The 22954-nt window shown below is 39.7% G+C and overlaps 1 protein-coding gene and 1 long non-coding RNA gene across 2 annotated transcripts; one reads left to right on the forward strand and one right to left on the reverse strand.

Annotated features, from left to right (window-relative positions):
• The first annotated feature begins 11 nt into the window (after positions 1–11).
• Positions 12–2033, forward strand: LOC134796818 (uncharacterized). The gene is made up of 2 exons (XR_010145002.1): positions 12–125; positions 164–2033. It is a non-coding gene; the product is annotated as an uncharacterized LOC134796818 (long non-coding RNA).
• On the reverse strand, positions 2028–22954 carry LOC134796790 (uncharacterized). Its single transcript, XM_063769011.1, has 18 exons — positions 22888–22954; positions 18739–18905; positions 17940–18100; positions 17630–17768; positions 17040–17307; positions 14882–15105; positions 14431–14533; positions 13819–13946; positions 8476–8766; positions 7425–7556; positions 5993–6145; positions 5336–5829; positions 4933–5116; positions 4459–4654; positions 3605–4374; positions 3321–3513; positions 2830–2943; positions 2028–2370 (listed from the first exon to the last, which is right to left on the reverse strand). Exons 1-18 carry the CDS (start codon positions 22928–22930, stop codon positions 2300–2302), a joined length of 3831 nt encoding a protein of 1276 aa, XP_063625081.1. The 5' UTR covers positions 22931–22954; the 3' UTR covers positions 2028–2299.

Below are 22954 nucleotides of genomic sequence, written 5' to 3' on the forward strand. Positions count from 1 at the left end.
GTCGGTTGAAAACACAAGCGCTTCTTTGGCGGTGGTTCAATTAATCTCAGTGTAGAAGTCCGTTTTTTTGTGATAAATTTATTAGAATACTCTCAGAATCTCATGCTAATCTTTTATATTTTACAGTGTTTTTTTATTTTATTTTTTAATTTATTTAGAACAGAAACAGGTTAATTTTATCCTTTATAGAGAAAACTTTGCTAAAATCTTGGATGTGTGAGGTCGTTTCTATAAAGAATGAAACTATTATTTATACAAATACCATTATATTTGTCAATCTAAAATCACAACCTATACAAATCAATACATTTATATTATTAATCTCATTTTCTTGTAAATAAATCAAACCAGTATTATTTTATCATGCTATGATAATTATTATTATCGACACTAATTTTATTTATTAATAATGTTCTACGTCTATTATACAGCGCAATTCATGGGCATTTTATAACTGTAAATACATTTATATATATTGGCCTTTGACAGACATTGTTCGAAAGACAACTCTAATCTTGTATCTCACTTTTAATTACAAGACAGACTGGGATGGGATACCGGTCTAAGGTTTGGCTAGTTAAGTTTCTGTATATTTTAACGATAAAACTGTTTTGATACAAGCGGTAACATACAAATAAAATAGAGATACGATTTTTTGTAGAGTGCGGAACATGATTGATTTTATATTCAAACTTATTATAGTAGACAAGATTTTTACCACAATTTGGTATTTTGTTACCAGCTTATATATTTTGCGACGTATCCTATAATCACACTATACAAAGAGATTATTTATATAGAAAATTAGCTAAAAACGTACATACTTTGCTTTGTACTATTTATACCTAACTTATTTAATGTCCTTTAATATACAAAACTCAATAGTATGGTAAGCAATTCTCTCATTATTATTCTATGTATTTTCGTCACTTAGAGTCGAAAGTTATTTTTTAATTTTGATCGTTTTCAAAATTGTGAGATAATTGCTAAACGTGAAATAAACTGACGGGCTAAAAGAGTTACATAATGGCATCTAAATAACATATAGAGGTAGATTTTCGACTGCTACTTGTAGGGTCTTAGGAACTGATTTTGTATCTAATTCTTTACTCATGAATGAACATCTTAAAAATGTTATTCATACAATGCACTGTACCACGAGTGCATAAAGTTCATTTTTGAATAACAACGACTGTGGTGCAGCTATTCATTGGTGAGTACTGAGATTGATTGCTGTGTATAATGTGCGACCAACTGTTTTAGACTTAATTGCGATAAGCGGAAGGTTGAATTTCAAATAGCACTATTGAAACTAGAGTGAAATGCTATACAAGAAAGAATTTACCGTAAAATGTGGCGTCGTGAAAGATAGCGGCTTAACTTAACCTGGCGAGTGGGGCTAAGCATATCTGCAGTAACTTAACCCATTGCAAATGTTAAGTCATTCAATAATGTACCTTATTTTATTAGAACAAGGTGTGCAATTGAATGATTTTACGAAATTACTTGCCTACCGCAGATATCTGACGCCGGTCAGGCCAGGTTACGTCGCTAATTTGGTAAAAGGCTTGGCCTTTTCGATAATCTAGCTAGACGCAACATAAATGTGTTGTTTCATGAAAAAAGACCCTAAGGGCGAATGGTGCTTGCGAAGCGTCACATTTGTACTCGAACATCCGCAACTGCCCTTATGGTTCCTTTTCCCATGGAACGACACAAATGTCCTCTTATATAAAATAGTTTCTATTGCACTTTTTGCATTAACACTAAACTTAACCGTTGGCATAAATGTGTAAAAACTAGTGTATATTTTGATTAAGGAAGACTTTTTTTATGAATTCTCAACTTGTATTATAGCAGTAATTTATTAAGTATTTATTAATTTTGTTTTCTGCATTTCGGTTGTTTGTTTTAAGTTATTTAATTGGTATTATTAGTTAAGGCCTAATCATGGCCTACGATTTTTGGAATTATGATGATTTACTAAAATTATTTGACGATGCGATAATAAACATGTATTAATGAAATAAAAATGTATTTTCATTTATAATTTATATCTAGTTTACTAAAAGGTAACATACTATAGCTAATATAATTGTACTAGAATTATTAGACACTATTTAAATACAAATTAAATCACAACTAACTACGAGTAATATTAGTTACAACGGTAGGTGTAGGTATAAATACTGAATACATTTTCTGACGGTTCAGTTATAAAATTATGAATAGGCACCGAATACTTTAAAATAATATTTAAACTGTCTGTATATATTTTTCGAATATTCTATTTAGGTACTTATGTAATAAGAAATTCTTCTAGCTGGACGTCTAGAGCTGTCATAATCGATTCCGCGTCGTATGGAACATCTGAAAAATATTTTATTAATTAGGGAGTAGGAATTTATACAAAGCTTATGAACTCGATTGCAGGGTCCCTATTTGACTAGAATGAGATATAAAAGATGACTTAGCTAGCATATGATATCGCTACATTCGCTACCTTTTTCATAAGTCGCCATGTTATGGCCGAATTGTTACGACACTTATGTAGGTAGAGTTAGACCAGTAGTACCAACTCGGTTTGGTGGTAACTACTGGGATTTTTTTTTCCCAGTAGTTACCAGTGGTAAAAGGTGGGATAAAAATTCCCAGTAGTTACCACTGGTAAGAACTTGGTGGTAACTAGTGGGAATAACCCACTCTATTGCCTATAAAGGTAACGGCTAGCCAGAGCTACTAGAAGCATGCAACTGGACAAGCCGTGTTATCTGTCAGGGACCGCTAATTTGAAGCATTGGACGATGATAATTCATGTTTTCATTTTACCAATGTTGATCCAGGTCATGGTATCGTAACGGGAGTCTGCTCTGGACTCGTGAATGCACTGCCGCAGAACGTGCGTGATGCCGTGCGCCGTGCAGATACCCATCTCCCCTACCGCTGTAATACGAGAAACCTGCGGTAATCAATCTGATCTAAAATAAATTGTAATGGGTTTGAATCACGTCACACTATGTTAAGCCCGCACCGTGGCGTGCGATGTGTTTTATACGATTTAACGTGTGTGACAATACGTAAGTACACCTATGCTTAATATAATTATAGGCAGATCTTTCCCCATACACTCCTAAACTTCTAAATTTATGGTCAAATTCCTAACTTTAATCTCAGCATCGCACTGTGGTCTCAAATCGACAAAAATTTGGGACATTGCTTATTTCGCTACAAAAACATCGCAATTTGGGAGCACAGGGCAGGGATGTCGAGAGTCGACGCAAGTGGTACCTTCATCGGGTGACGCAATTCAAGCGCAATACCTTTAGAGCCCAAGACACCGGTTGTATTCTTGGAGTTGAATCTCAACTTAACCCTAAAGTCTGCGGGTATGTCCAGGGCCAGCGGTACGTGGTAGGTGAGCGAGCGGTTGCTGAGCAGGCGTCCGGTCTGTGGATCGCGCACTAGCTTCTCCGTGGTGAAGTAACCCAGTCCTTGTACGTAGGCGCCTTCCACCTAGAATGGCAGAATATTAGCGACATAACCTATAAAATAACTAAGACCATTAACAGGTAAACTATAGCTCCCTGTAAAATAAATCTCTTACCTGTGAAACATCAATAGTAGGATTTACGCTCAAACCAACATCCTCCAGTATATCGCAGCGCAAGATCTCATATCTCGCTGTCAGGACGTCCAGCTGAACTTCCAAAATGGCCACAGCAAACGCGCTGTACGAATCTAAGTCGCTTTCCTTGTCAGTCATCATATAGGTCGCAGTCAAATCGATCTGATCATCCCCAGCTTGCTTAATCAACGCACCCCAAGACGGGTTTGACATTTTTTGCCGAAGTGGCAGCAATCTCTCATTCAGACTATCGCATGATTTGATAGCGGAATAACAAACGCACTCGCTGACAATGCTAGAACCAGAAAATACGTTATTCGCAGCCGTGAAGGAATAATTCGGGAGGACGGTAACCATTTCCAGTGGTATTCCTAGTTTGTAAGCTACAATCTGGGCGACTTTGGTGTTGACGCCTTGGCCCATCTCGACTCCTCCCGTCGTCACAGATACCGTGCCGTCTCCTCGATAGATGGATACCATGGCAGAATAATTCCCGTAATATTCTACTGGGAAGCTCATTACATTCACTTTGATGGCTTTTTTCATCCAGCGATTAGCCTTGTTGAACTCCTGGATGCTCTGAAGGCGTTTGTCGTAGTCAGTTTCTTTCTTCCACGTCTCGATGAGCGTGGGGAGGTCGTTATCGTCGGTACGCATGTTGGCGATGCGTACGTCGGTCGGTTCCTTCTGGACGGCGAAGGCGATGTGCTCCATTATGTGCTCGACGCAGGCCATGCCTTCGGAAGTCCCTGTTGCATTAGAATATGACGATAGAGTTTATCCTAGAATATTGAGCTGCATTCAACAGATATAAGTACATATGAAGCTCTTACCTGGTGCCCTCGCAAAAGTATTAGACGGAGTATCCGTTGTAACAGTGGCCATTTTGACGTCAAAATAGTCGGGGACATAGCAGTTAGTAAAGCCCGAAGAAACGTAAGCCAGGACGTTCTCGTTGTTGGAACAGCCGTTGTCCTCGACGATTGTTGCGTTCAAGTACTGGATCTTGCCGTTATCATCCACGCCCACCTAAAATGGATACATTATACCTTACATTCCAGGATTAATTGTCAATGGCTGAAAAAGTGTTTATGGGAATGAAGACACGGTTTTTTATAGGCCTATCAAGTATCTTCCAGCCCATCATTTTTTTAAGGGTGAGTTTTTAAGACAGAGCACACGTGGCCTCGGTTGGTGGCTGAGTTGGCGCGTGGCGTTGGCATGTAGTGACTCCATGATCCAACACGGCGAGTTGATAGTAATAATACTTAACGACAATGTTCTGTAAAGCTATCCTAAGTCCTCACCTCATATTCGCACTGGCAAGGCAGCCGGCCTCCGGCTGTGGCCAGATTGGTCTGCAACGGCACCACGAACCGGCACGGCGTGTTGAGGAGCTTGGCGGCCAGAGCACAAGCCGTTGACGTGCGTACGTTGCGACTGATCTTGCCGCCGAAACCACCGCCTATACGGCGGACTTTCAGGTGGACACTGAACAGATAAGAAAAATGAGACACCAATATCCGAAACTTCCATAAACCACCACTTTGACTTTAAGTACCTGCTGTAGTTAGGTAAAATAAAAAAAATACACCGTGGCCCAGGCACTGGAGGTCTTTGTCACTTTTTCTTTCGTTATATATTTCAGTTCGTAAGTTTACGATATAAAAATTATCTGACTTTGGAGGGGTGGTCAATATTCCTACTTACTCGCTCTCATTCATATTCAAGCATCGCGAAATAGCCCTCTGAGTGAGATCCATCCACTGCGTCGAGTCATACACATCCAGCCCCTGGTCCACGGGGACCACCACGCACGTCACCGGCTCCATGTAGTAGTGGTACTGCCCCTCAATCTCATACACGCCCTTTATAACCTTCTTCACATCATTCCCCTTCCCTTTTGGCTTAATAGCTGCGTCACTAGCAACATATCTCTTACTGTCTTTCTTCGCTTGATCTATAGTGAGCACGGGAGCTGATGAAGGCACATTTTTGTAAGTCACTTTTACTTTCTTCGCAACCTTAACAGCTAAGGCTTCTGAAGTGGCAATGACGATCGCCACGGGTTGGCCATAAAACAGAATATTTTTGCTGACAATTATTTCTTCTTCTTCGGTTTGAAGTTGGAATCCTGGCACGCTGAATGAATTTACGCCGGGGATGTCTTTGGCGGTGTAGACTGCTATAACCCCTTCTATATCCTGAAATAAAGTATCAAACCTAATTGATGAGGGAATAAAATTGCATAAGTACGTTACTATACCAGGATACATTTTAAAATTACCTAGTACACTTTCATTCACTAGCAAGCAATAAAAATGTTGCGAATTAAATCTACCTACCTACTTAGAGTATTTGACTTACCAAGACATCTCTACTATCAACTCCGGCGAGTTCTCCCGAATGTACAGTAGATTGCACAAAGGCCCCGAACACCTCCCTCGGCATCGGAGGTATGTCGTTGGCGTATTTGGCCTCGCCCGCCGCTTGGATGGCGGCCTCGAGCTTAGGCACGGGCTGGAAACGGGAAATTAAAATTACTTAAGGCAGGGGTCGGCAACAAGCGGCCCGCGGGCCGCATGCGGCCCGTGAACCTCTCACTTGCGGCCCGCGAGCCCCCCTGGCTATTTTGTATGTAATATTGTCAAACAACAATGTCTGATGAAGTCACACATATTAAAAAAAATTCGGGGCCCGCGTCAACTTGCTTAACTATTATGTGGCCCTTGGCTGCTAAAAGGTTGCCGACCGCTGACTTAAGGCATTGCAAGTTACATTCACAGTAGTAAAAATGTTTCAGTATTTGTATGTACAGTGGCGTTCAAAAGTGCATGGATAGATGTCGACCGTAATACCTTAATATTACGGTTGAAACATGTCCATGCACTTTTGAACGCCAGTGTACATGTACAATTATGTTATCTATTAATAGGAGCAATATGCATAATTATGCATATTAGGGTGTAGGGGTAAAACTTCAATCAGATAATGAGCTTGAATACTCCCTTAATGTATTTACGTAATGGAAACGGGGAAACGCGCGTCAACGGACGCTGACGCTAACTAACCATTAATCATGGTATAATAATTAGAGATGCCCCGAATAGTTTCTTTTGGCTGAATACCGAATACCGAATATTCGGTCCCGCTCTCGGCCGAATACCGAATATTCGGCGACCGAATATTCGGCATGACATGCGAACATTTTGAGTCACAATTATTATGAAAACTGTTCGCCAACAAAGCACAACGTTTTGCTAAGATTTATATTTTTATGTTGAACAGAATTAATGAATGTAGTTAGAGTCAATCAAATCAGACCTATGATAAATATAAAATATTTTGTAATCAACAAATGCTCAAAAACGTGCCTTCGTATTTAGCTACTTTCCAAGAATACATTTTAAATATTAAATATACCTAGTTTTTGGTTATATTTTTGTGTAATTTTTCTTTTTAGGTAGCTGCAACAGATATTCAGTATTCGGCCGAATAGTAGACAACATTCGGCCGAATAACGAATATTTGGCAAAGTGACCGAATAGGCCGAATACCGAATAGTTGCCGAATATTCGTGGCATCTCTAATAATAAATTAATAATATACTCCGCCTGGTACTCTCTTCCGACCATGTGACTGACAAAAGCCTACGTCATCATGCGACAGCGCCATATAATAGTATGCAATAGCGCTATACAAAGTGGCAATGTTATTGTGACGTAGGCTTGTGTCACTCTGGGAAGAGAAGACCATGTTTTATTAGACTATGCCATTAATGTAGAAGTCTGACACCTACCTGATTGAGCGGGTACAGCGAGGAGTCAGTCTGAAACTCCTGGCTACCGTGAGACAGAGGCCGTTGGACGAGAGCGGCGCCCGAGCGGTAGCGGGGGTTGAGCGCGTTGGGCGGGCAGATATTCAGGATCACCTGAAGAAGCGAAGGTATAGGAAAAAATCTTTAGCACAGGCCAGGCGCAATTGAACCTTGTGTAAATATAACAAATAGTTCCCTAGATACGCTTCGCACAGTACAAACTACTAACTACATCAGTGGTGGGCAAATTTTCTTCATGAGGGGCCAAAACTTAAAGGAATTTCAGAGGGTCAGATTTACTGCAAATGCATTTATGCAAATGTGTATATCGCTACCACATCACATTTTTTGAAAGGACCGGCGGCGAGCCGGATAAAATCCTATCGCGGGCCGGATCTGGCCCGCGGGCCGTACTTTGCCCACTACTGAACTACATAATCAAAATGGCATAATAAATAGTGTAATGTCAGATGGAAGCAAATACAGATTAGACTCAGAGGCTTCGTCACAATATTATCAGGCAGTGTAGTCAATCTTCACTAGTAATTAAAAGGAAGCCAGTTAGGAACAGGAAAGAATGACGTCTTAATTTTTCATTAGTTCAAATTTGTATAATATGAATTCCCAAAATATACTGCAAGAAATGTAGAACATAAATAGGTATTTACTTGTACTAAGTAGTTATCAAGTGTAACTGCAGTGTTAAAGGGGCCCACTGACTAACAGTCCGCCGGACGGTATCGGCCTGTCAGTTGTTCGGAACTGTCAAAATTTTGTTCTAACTGACAGGCCGATACCGTCCGGCGGACTGTTAATCAGTGGGCCCCTTAACACCTGTGTATATTGTAATGCTTGTATTATTCACAAAATATTCTAAAAACAAATAATTGTAACAGTTCGCACGTCATTACTGCAAATTATAATTTACTCGTACGTATAAGTTTTGGTAAAACAACTGCAACGTATAGTATTGTTACTTCTTCCTGTATAAAAATCATAAAAAGAGAATACGTTCCTCCACAATTATTCTAACCTTGTAAAACAAACCAACAGCCAGTTTCTTCCTAAAGTCACTGGAAGGCTGTGCCGGGTCATATTTCGGCACGATTTCTTTGTTCAAAATTTTGATAGCAGCCTGCAATGTCACATTGTTGAACACCATTTTCCCCTTCATGAACGCTTCAGTGCCTTTTGCGTGTACGAATGTGGGAGAGACGTTTCCGTAGCAGATGTCGGCGTCTTCGATAATCTTCGTTTTGGGGTTTATTTTGAAAAGGAAGGCTGCATTGACGATGGCTAAGGCGTTTTGGTTTCGAGGCATTATCTGAAAATATATGTCGTTCCAGGCAAAATGTTTTTGTCTACTTGGTGTGACTGGTAGGGTGGTGGGATAAAGATGATGTTATGAATTCTTTGCCCGAGGTCACCGGGTGGCTGATTAATAAAAGTCAGCGTACACACCAAAAGTACACCACACCATAACATACTAGGGTCAAACAGATCACTGTGTTATGTCTTTCCTGTAGACATACACGAGAGTTAAGGGCTATAAAGGCTAATTTTCTTATTTAACCCTTATCCACATGAAAAGGTCCTCCTTTTATTTAGATAACTATGGGTCATTTCTCAAAAAGTTGGCACCGCCACCTGTAAATAGGTTTATGTTAGAACATTTTTTTCATTATGTATAATGTTTATATATAAAATTTTAACACATATTTAGAGAGACTTTTTACACAGAGGCCTACTACTTTGAAAAAGATTTAATATACATTGATTACAAAAAAAAATATTGTAACTACGTTTATCCGTTAACCTGCCGTGTCCCAACGCGAGGTACTGATGTTCCGAGCTACGAAAACCACACAAATTATTAACTTAATTTAACGTCATTACCGTATTTTATTAACATATATACTTAACTTTTAAAGTATTACCATCGCATAACAATATTATACTTATATTTTAAGTTATTCGGCTTCAAAGTTTGTCCAAGGCAATTCTTAACATTCACCTGGCGCGTCACGTTCACGACGATTGTATAACCCCCACCGCACCTATCCCGTCTCACTCCGCACGAGCCGAAGCCGTCACTCATCAGCTATCACCTGGTAGGACGAAGACGTGGTTATTGTGCTTCGCAAATAAAACACAAACGACAAAGTATCGGAAATTGGAGTTTGTAATGGGTAAGTACTCTTTATCCTGGCGTCGATATCTTGCTAATTGTGTAACCTATCGCATTACTATTAAGATATGTAACGTAATCAATAGTTTAGTTTTATATTCCTACGTATGGAGTTCATCAAGCTAATACATTTTGTATATTCACGATATAACTGCCATTTTCCCCATCACCTGCATATCGTCCACCTGGCTAAAACTGCCAGGTGGATGAGATTTTGCGGCAGGTTAATGTCACTGATACCACAACTAATACTCGTAACTATATAATTATATAGCGGTTATATCGCTTTTGTGTGTTAATTTAGGAATAAAAACTATCCTGTCGGTTAAAGCTGCATATTATTCAAATTTGTGTACTTTTGTCTTAAGTCTCGCTAACCTGTCCAAAAAAGTCAGGTGAATGTTGCACTGGCAGGTGAATGAAGCGTCATTCACCTGCCATATGACAGGTGAACGATAACTATTTAAAATCCACGTTACATATACTCAAACAGTGATTATGTTTATTAAGTCGTTAGTGGACAACTGTTTCTCCATACAAACGTAGACCCCATTTTCCTCCCTGGGTTTTTACACTAATGTCGTAAGTAGATTTGTGACGTCCCACGGAAAAAGGTACCTTATGAGGGTTTTTAGTTTTAGACATTTATGAAAATGGTTTGTAAAAACGTGAAAACATGCTCATTTTGTTTATTGTGTGATGAGATGATGGGCGAGAGAGAGAGGTATGGATGAAAAGAAAAAGACATGCTGCGTCGACCCCAAATGAATGGGGCAAGGGCAAGCGAATGATGATGATAATCTGAAACCTCAATGCTTAACATTTGTTTACCTGACCGATTTTGAAAATTCTTTTTTTGATTGTATGTATATGCATACAGATTGGTCCCGTTTTTGTCAAAACCTAGTTCTGATGATGGGATCCATGAAGAATCGAGGGAACTCCTCAAATCTTAAAGGCATACATATAGTGATTTTTGTGTTTTTATTTACAAATCAAGCATATACATTCACAAAAGTGACATTTGATGAAGTGGAACTGCTGATGAAGATCAGAAGGGAACTCTTCAACGACGCATAGTTCACGTTTGGCGATTTGGCAATTTCTCTATCTAGGGTACCTACTGCTCTCCCAGCACGCGTTGGATGACTAAAACAGCGTATGCCTATGATGAACCAAGTCTATTCCACTCGTAATACGAGGGTTCAGCATCAGCTCTATCTTGGGTACTGCGCTCCCAAGTGCTCGTTAAGACGTGTTGGATGACCAAAACAGCGTGTGCCTATGTTGCACCAAACCTGAATTCCACTAGGTACTGCGAGGGTTCACCATCAGCTCTATCTTGGGTACTGCTGTCCCAAGTGCTCATCAAGACGTGTCGAATGACCAAAACAACATGTGCCTATGTTGCATCAAACCTGAGTTCCAGTAGGTACTGCGAGGGTTCATCATCAGCTTTATCTTGGGTACTGATCTCCCAAGTGCTCATCAAGACGTCTTGGATGGCCAAAACAGCGTGTGTCTATGTTGCACCAAACCTGAGTTCCACTAGGTACTGCGAGGATTCAGCATCAGCTCTATCTTGGGTACTGCCCTCCGAAGTCCTCATCAAGACGTGTCGAATGACCAAAACAGCGTGTGTCTATGTTGCATCAAACCTGAGTTCCAGTTGGTACTGCGAAGGTTCAGCATCAGCTCTATCTTGGGTACTGCTCTCCCAAGTGCTCATCAAGACGTGTCGAATGACGAAAACAGCGTGTGTCTATGTTGCACCAAACCTGAGTTCCAGTAGGTACTGCGAGGGTTCATCATCAGCTTTATCTTGGGTACTGCTCTCCCAAGTGCTCATCAAGACGTGTTGGATGGCCAAAACAGCGTGTGTCTATGTTGCACCAAACCTGAGTTCCACTAGGTACTGCGAGGATTCAGCATCAGCTCTATCTTGGGTACTGCCCTCCCAAGTCCTCATCAAGACGTGTCGAATGACCAAAACAGCGTGTGTCTATGTTGCATCAAACCTGAGTTCCAGTAGGTACTGCGAGGGTTCAGTATCAGCTCTATCTTGGGTACTGCTCTCCCAAGTGCTCATCAAGACGTGTCGAATGACGAAAACAGCATGTGTCTATGTTGCATCAAACCTGAGTTCCAGTAGGTACTGCGAGGGTTCATCATCAGCTCTATCTTGGGTACTGCTCTCCCAAGTGCTCATCAAGACGTGTCGAATGACGAAAACAGCGTGTGTCTATGTTGCACCAAACCTGAGTTCCACTAGGTACTGCGAGGGTTCAGCATCAGCTCTATCTTGGGTACCACTTTTCCAAGTGCTCATCAAGACGTGTTGGATGACCAAAACAGCGTGTGTCTATGTTGCACCAAACCTGAGTTCCAGTAGGTACTGCGAGGGTTCAGTATCAGCTCTATCTTGGGTACTGCTCTCCCAAGTCCTCATCAAGACGTGTCGAATGACCAAAATTGCGTGTGTCTATGTTGCATCAAACCTGAGTTCCAGTAGGTACTGCGAGGATTCAGCATCAGCTCTATCTTGGGTACTGCTCTTCCAAGTGCTCATCAAGACGTGTTGGATGACCAAAGCAGCGTGTGTCTATGTTGCCCCAAACCTGAGTTCCACTAGGTACTGCGAGGATTCAGCATCAGCTCTATCTTGGGTACTGCTCTTCCAAGTGATCATCAAGACGTGTTGGATGACCAAAACAGCGTGTGCCTATGTTGCACCAAACCTGGTTCCACTAGATACTGCGATCATGCGATGGTCCAGCATCAGCTCTATCTTGAGTTCTGCTCTCCCAAGTGCTCACCAAGACGAGTTGGATGACCAAAACTGCATGTGCCTATGTTGCACCAAACCTGAGTTCCACTAGGTACTGCCAGGGTGAATAGACAGCAAGATTGAATGTTTACTTATTCACAGAAACTTGTTGTTAAATTGGGAATCGAATCGAAGGTGAGGTGGGTTAGAATCCAAAATTTGAATCATCGTAGTCGACAATAAGGTCCCTTTTTATAGAAAATGACACATTTTTCGATTATTTTTAGAAGACATTGAAAATGATGTGGTGGACAGGTGGATGACACTCATTTCAGGTGAATGATGACAAGAAACCAGGTTAACGGCAACGGACACAGGTTAATGACGCCTCTCGATAACCTGTCAATATTTTCATTGGAATTTGTACTTATTTCTCGATAACCTGCTTCTACTATCGATAACCTGGAGACAAAATATCTTTCACCTGTCCTTGATATCATTCACCTGAGTTTCAAACGCCTATATCTTCTAAACTAATTGAAAGAATTGCTTCCCTTCCACATTTTCTAATAGTTTAAGTTGCCTTTTAACGAACCCAATAAAAAAAAATGCGGAAATGCAAAATTTTTGAAAAACATAAATTTTAACCTGGCGGTGCCAACTTTTTGAGAAACGACCTATGATAAAATCATTGCTTACATGCCCACAGCTGTTAACTATTGCCCACAGGAGAGAAAAATGTACTGTTCGCGATAACACACTAGTTTTCTCGTAGTTCTTTAAATAAAAGGAGGACCTTTTCACGTGGATAAGGGTTAAATAAGAAAATTAGCCTTTATAGCCCTTAACTCTTGTGTATGTCTACAGGAAAGACATAACACAGTGATCTGTTTGACCCACTAAAGTGACAACAAGTTGACAAACGTGTGGACAAATATGGACAGCTAACTGTAAAATTTTAACGGAGGTAATCACCACGTTGGGCGCCAGTGTGAGGGGGCAGATGAAGGAGCCTCACATGGGATAGTAGGAATTAAAGGCAGGTTCCAGGACGACGATGGGTATTTCTTTATTTAAATAAAAGGCACCTTGATGATAATGTAGGTGTCTGGAAGGTGTGTAGGGCCACTAGACGAGCACTTAACTAGTACCGCACCGCACTTATATAAACGTTACACTTAATAAAATCACAATTTAACGGTCGTATTTAGAAAACTGAAGTACAGTCTGTTACAATAAATTATGATGTTGATCGATCGGAGTATGTGATCGAACTGAAAATAAAATCATTGAATGGAATTTGAAGAAGGATTTGAATTTAAAAAGGGAATTTGGAATTTGGATGTGCCAGTAGCAATAGGAAAGGTGGTAGTGTAACGTTTCGTTACACGCACCGTTACACTTGTGAGTTAATTTATTACCTTATAGCTTCTGAACACATGTTTGCTACTCAGAGGAGGCAGCTCGATGGCTACCATGAGCATGCCTCTCATGTCGTACTTCAAGAAATCTAACAGCGAAAGAGTTTTCTTCTTCCCGTTACTTTGCTCTGTGGGCATAAAAATCGTACCTATAGAAAAGAGAAGCACTTAATTTTATGAAATGACAAAACAACTTGTGGAAACGATTTTTTTGTCAATGATTATCCACCATGAACATGCAAAATAAAAAACTAAGTACTTCTCACAAACCGAAAACATTAATTTCAAGTTTTAAAGGCTCATTTAAGCAATTACATACTTAAGTATCACTACCATGAATATGCAAAATAATAGACTTCTTCGCGAACCGAAAACGAGTTTCAAGTTTCAAAGGCTCGTTTGAGCAATTACGTATCCGCACGCCACTTCGGTGTGGGAAGAGACAGCGCAGTGAATGTATATAGCGGGTATAGCGAAATCCCGCTCGCATACATACATTATGGATGCATTATGGTTTTTGTACCTCAGTATTTAGTATTCAGTCTATCTCGGCCTTTAGGAAATATAAATATGTAGTTATATCTTGAACCGTAAACACTGTCTATTACTCACTGATGACCACCACAGCTCCAATCGTCTCCAAAAGCAAGAACACATCAGATTGGTAGGATGGGTTTGCATGCTTCAACATCAAATTACCAGCCAAGGAACCGATCTGCAAGAACAATCATTATAAATCGGTAACGTCGGTTTGGTTTTCTTTTGTTTTCTCCCCCATGAGATATTGTATCCTTGTAGTTTACCGTATGTTTAAAACTTTGAACCTTATTGTTGCATGACAAGGTTTTATGCTTGTCGATGTACGACTACTTATTTCAAAGAAGCACAGTCGAGAAAAAGTAAAGATAGTAGACGTTCGATTGCTCGTTGCTGTCCCAGTACAATGTCATCTTTAAACTTAAGTCATTGTCAGTAGAAGGGTTGTAGGAGGGGGCGGGGGGGGAGATTGGGCATTAATATGTCGAGCACTAGGACGTTTACCTTACCTATTCAATACACTTACCTTTCGAACGGGAATGTGTGCGACAAGCTCAAAATGTTTCACAAATTCAGCCAAATACGAAAATTCACTTTGGGACTTAGCGGTTTCCTTGAATAATGTAATGCAATCTTCCAGTGCCATGTTAGCGCCAAGTATCAAATTTTGATCAAACTCATACTTTTTCAGACTCTTTACTCCACTAATATCTATTAAGATTCGAGGATATTCGAATGTCTCGACCGTTCCTGAGAAGAAAGATATTCTTAAATACATGAAAAGATTACTCATTAGGGAAAGAGATAGAAACAACGTTTAATACGGTGATGTGACTGATGTGTCTAGTAGGTGCGAATACGGGTGGCCGTGTCCTACGTTTCCAGGTCTTCGCCGGGATTGGCGGTTTCATGGTATAAGTCAGGTAAGCAATTTTATTAGGTCTTGTTAAAGGTTTATAAGGTGCCAATTATATATTTTGTGTAGGTACTTGATTGACTTGATAAAGGAACCGAGTGTGTCTTCTTTTCCGATAATGTGTTTTATAGTGTACGGTTCTACATCCTGGTATTTTCCACAGATAGTTTCGAGGTCACATCTGGCATGTGCATATCTGGGACAATATTTAATTAGATGTTCAATGGTTTGTATTGTGTCGTTACCGCATGGGCAAGTGTCATTATTAATTATATGAAAGCGTTTTAAATAATATTTCGTGTAACCATGGCCTGTAAATATCTGTGTTTACGGAGAAGTTTGACTTCATCTAAAGTAGGTAGCTATTGTTTTACATGTTTCCCTGTTGTGCTATCTGTATACGATTTATTGTGTGTACTGTAGCGAAACGCTACTGGCCGTTTGTAAAAAAATAAAATGCATATTTGCGATTATTTTGAATTCAAATTTTGATAGAATGTTCGAGAAAGAAACGATTGAATTTGTTTTTTGGCAGATGGTTTGTGGATTTCGTGTCAAAAAGTCGTTGGTGATCCGGGCTATTTTTTAGACTAGATTTGCTACGTTTAACGTTTAACCAGTTTAATAATTAATACGAAGTGTCGAAAGTGCGCGTTAATCGACGAGAGGAAAGGCTCCTCGTAGACAGCTGGCCACCTAAGCCGTGCGTTAGTCGGCGTCCGGAGAGGAGTGGCTCCTCGTAAACTGCTGGCCACCAAAGCCGTGCGTAGGTCGGCGCTAAGCACTGGTGGAGTGAAGAAACCTCATCGTTATTGTCCGGTCTGCTGCCATACGCGCTCGCCAGGAAGCGAGTGGCTTACCTCGTCGGCCTGCTTGAAGACACCACCTTGTGCGCCATCTGTGCTGTACAAGTAAATTTCCTACCGGCTGCCGGCACCCTTGCGGGTGCCTCCACATTTGTCCCATTTACCTTTTTTCCCCCTGTACTTCAAGACCGAAATATTTGAAAATTTAGCGTTAGTTTTCCAATTCTGATTTTTATAACCACCTAATTATTTGTTTTGTATTTTTGTGCCATATTTTTGTTTCGCCATTTGTTAATATCTGTGATCCGCATACCTCTTCTTCTTCTTCTTACAAATCCTCAAAATTCAAAAAGCCTCGTTTGACGGGCGGTATAAACAAGCGGCTCAAAATTTAGGTATCATTCGCCAACTTGTTAACCATCATCGTCCATAATATTCGCCACATTAATACATTTTTTTTCCTTTCCAGCTAAATTCTTAGCCGTATTCCTTTTTTTACCTTTCATGTTTACCACCTATGCGGAACGCAGACAATTTTAGTTTAAAATGATCAAATCAGTGGTTTTTAGTGAAATTTGTGAATAATATTTTTTTATACAGGTGTTATCGAAAATTAATTTTTTAACTAAAAAGTTATCAAATTATACGTGTTCAGTGAATTACATTTGTTTTACTGCAGTACCTACTAATGCAACCATATATATTTGAATGCAATTATTATGTATTTAGGTTAAATGCAAATTGTTATAGATACGAGTACCAAGTACTTAGTACGTAGGTTCAACTCAAGTAAGTAAATGCACAGTAGACATTGCAATACCAATGATATGAAACTGTTAAAATTTTATGTCATGACTTTACATTAAGACCATAGCCAATTTTATTCCTGAAATTTATAATTATCTGCTTCCCTTAATAACCCTGGAAACATAAATGTCCGACCGAAATATTGCTCTACTAGCCTTTTCCAGTGTTACCATCCACGAACATATACGAGTCCACGCCATACTGGTCCAGCAAATCAAAAACGTCGTCCACGTCATAAATTTTGAAAAACTTCTGCTTTCCAAAAGTGAAAGAGATCATTTTATCGTCTTTTTTCTTCTCCAACTCGTCCAACTGCTGGTCGCTTATCACGCTCCAGTCGCTGTCTTCGCTGAAGCCGGAACATCGGCGCTCACAGATGGAGTTCGTCTTGCTGCAAATCTTGATGTCTTCAATGTCGCTCACCTGTGGAAGGATAAAATCATTATGTACTTGCAATACGAGGCATGAACTACGATGTATTTATTAGTCAACCATAATTTGGTATTATCGAGTGACGACCTGTATAGAACATGCCTCAACTGTACATCTTAATTAGCCAAAATGACTATCATAGACCTACTCAAGAGTTGAAGTGACTCACATCAGTCACATCCTACTTTTTAGAAAAGATTTTTTTTTTCGGTGAAGGATATCATGGCGTCCTGGATGGGCCAGAAGCCGCGTGCTTTAACTCCGCCACCGTCAGGTGCTTTGTCCTGCAGACTAGATCATTATCAGCACAAACCTTCTGACAGAGATCCGCGCTGGCGTCGACGGCGAAGGACTTCATAACATCAAGAATGGGCCGGAAGCCGGTGCAGCGACAGGTGTTGGAGCCGAACGACCGCTCTAGTTCTGTCATCGTCAGGTGCTTATCCTGCAAGCTGGAAACATCATCATCATCAGCCTACTACTGCTACTAAGTACGTTACCTTTCAGGAAAAAGGATATCATTTGGTTACTCATTCAAGATTGTAAGGCGTTGACATTGAAGTACTTAACAATAGAATTTAGAATCTTGCGTTGTGACTTTTCGTACAAAAGTAATAGAATACCTAGTCATATGCATGACCCATCCCGGTGTACAGTAGCCGCACTGGCTGCCGTTGAAAGCGGCGATGCGTTTCTGCACATCACTGTAGCCGGTCAGCCGGTTACCCACGCCTTCGATCGTGGTGATGTCCCAGCCATGGCAGGAAAACACCAGCACCAAGCACTGAAAATTCTTATATTAGACTGATACAGCAAGCAGGAACACCAAAGAGCTAGCTCCACATTGCCGTTTCTAGATATAAGAACTGCCTAGCAATATTACCATAACCACTCTTCAAGAGCGCCCAACTTATTTAGGTTTTCTGTCCTTTTACTCGCCAAATCTACTTCATTATTTTGTTGCTTTGTTGCAAGGTAGGTAGGTTGACAGTTGGTGAAAGTCAAAACGTGGTGGAAGTCAAATCTCGCGTCAGTTTTAACGTACTGGTGCTCGACGCGGTCCCAGTACATGTCATCTTGATACTTAAGTCATCGTCAATAGAGGTGCCAGCAAGGTGTCATCCATTGGGCATTAGCATGTCGAGCACTAGTACGTTTACCTTACATGACGGTAAATCACCCGTGTGGAACATATGGAAGAGTGATGGAGAGATAGCGTTTCGTTTCGTTTTTCTGCAGACCATTGTCATCTTGGCTAGGCCCCCAGGTACGTTCAGTATCGTATGAGTATGAGTATCGTAGTTTGTGGTCTGTGATTGTTGAGCCATTAAAGGTTCTAGCTAAATTGGACATTCGATAGAGTAACTATTGAACAACCAATTTAGCTAGGGCGCAATAATCGCGGAGCATGATGGTACATACGGAATTGACGGAGAAGGTCTCTGTAGCGCCGGAGGCTCGCCGCGCGCGCACGGACACAATGCAGGCGCCACAACCGCCTTCATGACACATAGCCTTGGTGCCCGGCAGCGCTAGGATGTAGCGCAGGTACGCGTTCAAGGACGTGTCACGCGGCGTTGACGCATCCACTGCGGTAAAACAGTAATCATCATCTTCCTCGCGTAACTCGCGTTATCCCGGCATTTTGCCGGGGCTACAGTCATGCACAATTGCACACGTCTTGGAAATTCAAGCAGGCAAAACGCAATTTGTATGCACCTTTAACTAGCTATTTCAGTGCAGGGCTACTCTCATTGTTATTTTTTTGACATTGGCTGCAGTTGGTAGGTAAACCTTTTCTTCCATATAATTAGTAGGATCATTCAATTTCGACAATACGAGTATCATCATCATATATATAAAATTGAAAAACCAGAACGGGATAAAAAACGAGGGAAGAAGCGAGATGGCGCCTTACAAATTTCTAAAAAAGTTTTTGACACGTTTCTCGAATACGACGCACGTATGATAAGAAAAACCTGTTCAAATCAATTATCTACATATGGGAATAGAACTAGACCATAAAAACTATCGCTTCCGATGCGTATTTAATTTACAATAAGGAAAAGAAAATTTCATAACAATCTTCATTTTACGACATCGGCCATTTTCTCGGCAACTCTCGGTTGCTTTCGTTTGGCGGTGCTACAGATTAGACCAAATAATCCGTAAGTTAAAGTAAAGTAAATTATGTTTGTCATGTTGGTATACAGGTATTTCTGAGTTTTTTTACACGAAGTAAAATAAAAAGTGCTGTCAACCTCAACCTTAGTCTATAGAGCCCATACGAGTGATTTATGTCATATATGACATCATTCTTATCAATCAAAGTAATTACTATATTATTATTATCAATTTGTATTTTGTAGTATTAAATTTATTTTTGAGTTATATTATTCAGATTGACTTTCACGGCTTCGGCAAACATTGCCATTCGTCCGGGGAACGGGCTAAGAATGCTGAGATGGGCCAAAAATACAAAGTTGATAGTAAGTTATGTAGGTAGACTAAAGTGCATGTTCAGATATTATTGAGCGACCTGATAAAAATAAGCAAATGTACAGTCAGCAGTCAGCCAAATATCGTAATATAATTTTGTTGCCATAGAAATAAGGATGTGGTCCGATATAGTGGCGAAATATTGAGAGACAAAAGCGGCTAAATTCAGTGGTGGCTCGGACACTTAGAGAGAATGGGAGAGGATCGTGCCGTGAAGAGAGCGCAGGTACTTGGGACAACAAAATGGGAGACGCCCGAGTGGACGTCCTAGGTACCGCTGAAACGACGTAATTGCTCAAGACCTGTACGGTTACCATCAGTTTGTCACTGACATAAACGCCGTCGAAAACGTAATTTACTTTCACTTTTTGCACTAATATGCGAGTGCGAGCGAGATGTATAGAAAGTAAATTACGTTCTCGACGGCGTTTGTGTCAGTGACAAACTGATGGTAACCGTACTGCTCAACCTCGGCCATGGCGACTGGCGAGAGCTATCGCAAGACCGAGAGGACTAGACTACCTATGTTTGTATGAAAAGGCGATTTAAGGGCAGTGGTCGTCCATATTCGTCTTAAGGCGAAAATTAATCGAATGAACGTTTTTGCAACTAGGCTTATAAGAACAAATAATAATTTTATCTTGAAACAAGTTTTAAATAAATACGTGTAGATGAAAAAATATAATCTTGCCTTTTATCAAATCACATCATTTTTTGACAAATTTGCGAATTGAGTTATCCAAATAACGGCTACAAATAAGAAATCCCTATCACAGTTTTAAACTACCATCACCATGACAGGGTTGAATACATAATAATGTCGGTATTTAACTAAACATAAGACGAACTCTTTAGTTCATTTACGCGAGCGGAGCTGCGGGCCCGTCTAGTTAAGTATATTGTTTTACACTCCATAGAATCTTGTGGCATTTGTTAGGTATTCTATACAAACTTCTTGAATGTGAGTATCGTGACTACTACAACTAAACTAAGAAATCTAAGGCTATTTATGTTATATAAAAGTAATTCTGCATGTTGTTTACCATGACGATGGAAATAATGATTCAATGGCACAACGACTGAATGATGATGGGTTTGTGAAGGCTATTATACTTTATGCAGAGATATGTCTTAGCCGCTTGATAGTAAACGTAGAAATGATTGTTACGATTGTTTGATCGTCGTTTTGTTTCAATTGTAGAGTTTGAGAAACCAGCAGAAGCCAATAATAGGTACTTAATGACCCTAATGTTAAACGGAATAAATTAGACACTACAACTACATTAATTGAAATAACTCTTATCGGTAATATAAGTAGGTAGGTACCTACCTACTTATATTGTTATTTTCAAATATGAAAGTAAAATATGTCTAAATTGTCTAATTATGTGCTTTGTACAAACACGAATTATACACACGAAATAAGTTACATACTTATACGAAAACTATAAGCTAATGAAATTTGTCCAGAAGATGTATTTTGTGAATCGCTACTTAGTTTATAAGATAAAATAATAATAAAAATTAAGGGTAGGCACTCCATCCATACATACACTTATAACAGTTATAACTAAAGGAAAAAAAATCTATAAAAATCTAATTCTATACCTATATAAAAATAACTTTAAGGTTTCGAAAATAATTTTTGATCAAGTGAACACTTTTGAATATAATCGCTTCGAATGGCCAAAAAAATATACCCCTCATCCCCTCTTCAGCCATGAGCCATGAGTTTTCCCAAAAACTTCTCTTTTTACTTGTATGGCTTTTTCTACAGGCTTTTTCACATCGTACCTATATCTAAATAAAGGTACGGAACCTTCACACATATAGGTACCTACAGTGTAGTGTACCGAGTGTATTATTATTATTATGTTTTATGTGGGCCTTTGACTGTCGCTTCGACCAAGCTGTGATCTATTGTGACGGCCCTTTAAAGTTCATTACTAATGCCCGTTGAATCCAGGAAATTCCAGATTCTTTGGGCCGTAATGCTCTGTACCTCATAGGGTTCCAGTATATGTCGCCCTAGGTAGGCACTTCTTTTGGACATTAGTGGTCCGCAGGAGCAGAGGATGTGATACCGAGTGTAAGTCCTACGACACATATTTTTTGACTTTAATTAATTTGATTGATAGATTGATTGATTTGAATTGATTTTATACAATTTTTAAAATCTATTCACGCCTTTTAGTTACGCTTTCGTTTTCCTGTAATTTAATGGTAAATAATTATTTTCTGCATAAATAAAAATGTACAAATATTTCTTTTCCAAATTTTAAGCCCACTACCTAATTTTGGAGATAAGGGTGGCGTGACTGTACGGAGTATACCTCGTCAATATTATTTTAAAATAAAATAGATTTCAGATTCTCACGAGAAGCCCTTTTATCACAAAATGTAGTTCGCTTTTTTATTTACCCCCTAAAAGTGGCCCCCATGTTTAAAATGTATTTGTTTACGTTACTACACGTCGCTCTTTGGGTCACCGACTTACATATGTGTACCAAATTTCAACTCGATTAAAAATGTATCTATGTAGTATCAAAATTTTGGGATTTAGCACCCAAATAAAACCTATTCATTCGATAAATCGGTAAGATGAAAAAATAAAATAATTGTTTTTAGCTTAAGTAAATAATTAATTACCGTAAAACGGGGTGAGTAGGTTTCGCGCGGAGCTATGGGTTATGAATGGGGAGAGAAGGATTGAGAGGGGGGTGAGGTGGGTTTTTAAGGCTACTGCTACAAAAATAATGTATTCCAATTTAAAATGGAGCTATAGTAATATTCATAACAAAAAAAAATCGATCCAACAATCTTCCAAAATCACCTTTGTATGAAAAACCCTCTCACTCCAAATACGACGCACTACGGGGTGAGGTGGGTTTTCCTCTTTATCGTCAAAGATGATATTAAAGATATTATGAAATGGAACTACCCAAAATAAAATACAAACGTCCGAACCACTTATTATATACACCATTCAGTTTTCACATGTAATAATAAAATTTTATCAAATTTCACCCAACTCACCCCATTTTACGGTAAGTATTTAAAATCAGGATTTACCTGAACATTTCCGTCCGTTGACGGTAAACTCTATGCAAGCCATCACTAGTGTCCAATGTCACATACA

Source organism: Cydia splendana, chromosome 14 (genome assembly GCF_910591565.1).
Source record: "Cydia splendana chromosome 14, ilCydSple1.2, whole genome shotgun sequence".
In the NCBI taxonomy this organism is placed as follows: Eukaryota; Metazoa; Arthropoda; class Insecta; order Lepidoptera; family Tortricidae; genus Cydia; species Cydia splendana.

What these genes read in the sequence shown, in the direction of transcription:
- LOC134796790 (XM_063769011.1), bottom strand. Translation starts at nt 22,930, where the DNA reads ATGGCTTGCATAGAGTTTACCGTCAACGGACGGAAATGTTCAG. An exon ending in CGCTGTACCCGCTCAATCAG is followed by an intron (nt 6,146 to 7,424) that starts GTAGGTGTCAGA and finishes TCCCGTTTCCAG; the next exon opens with CCCGTGCCTAAGCTCGAGGC. An exon ending in CATGACCTGGATCAACATTG is followed by an intron (nt 2,371 to 2,829) that starts GTAAAATGAAAA and finishes AATATTTTTCAG; the next exon opens with ATGTTCCATACGACGCGGAA.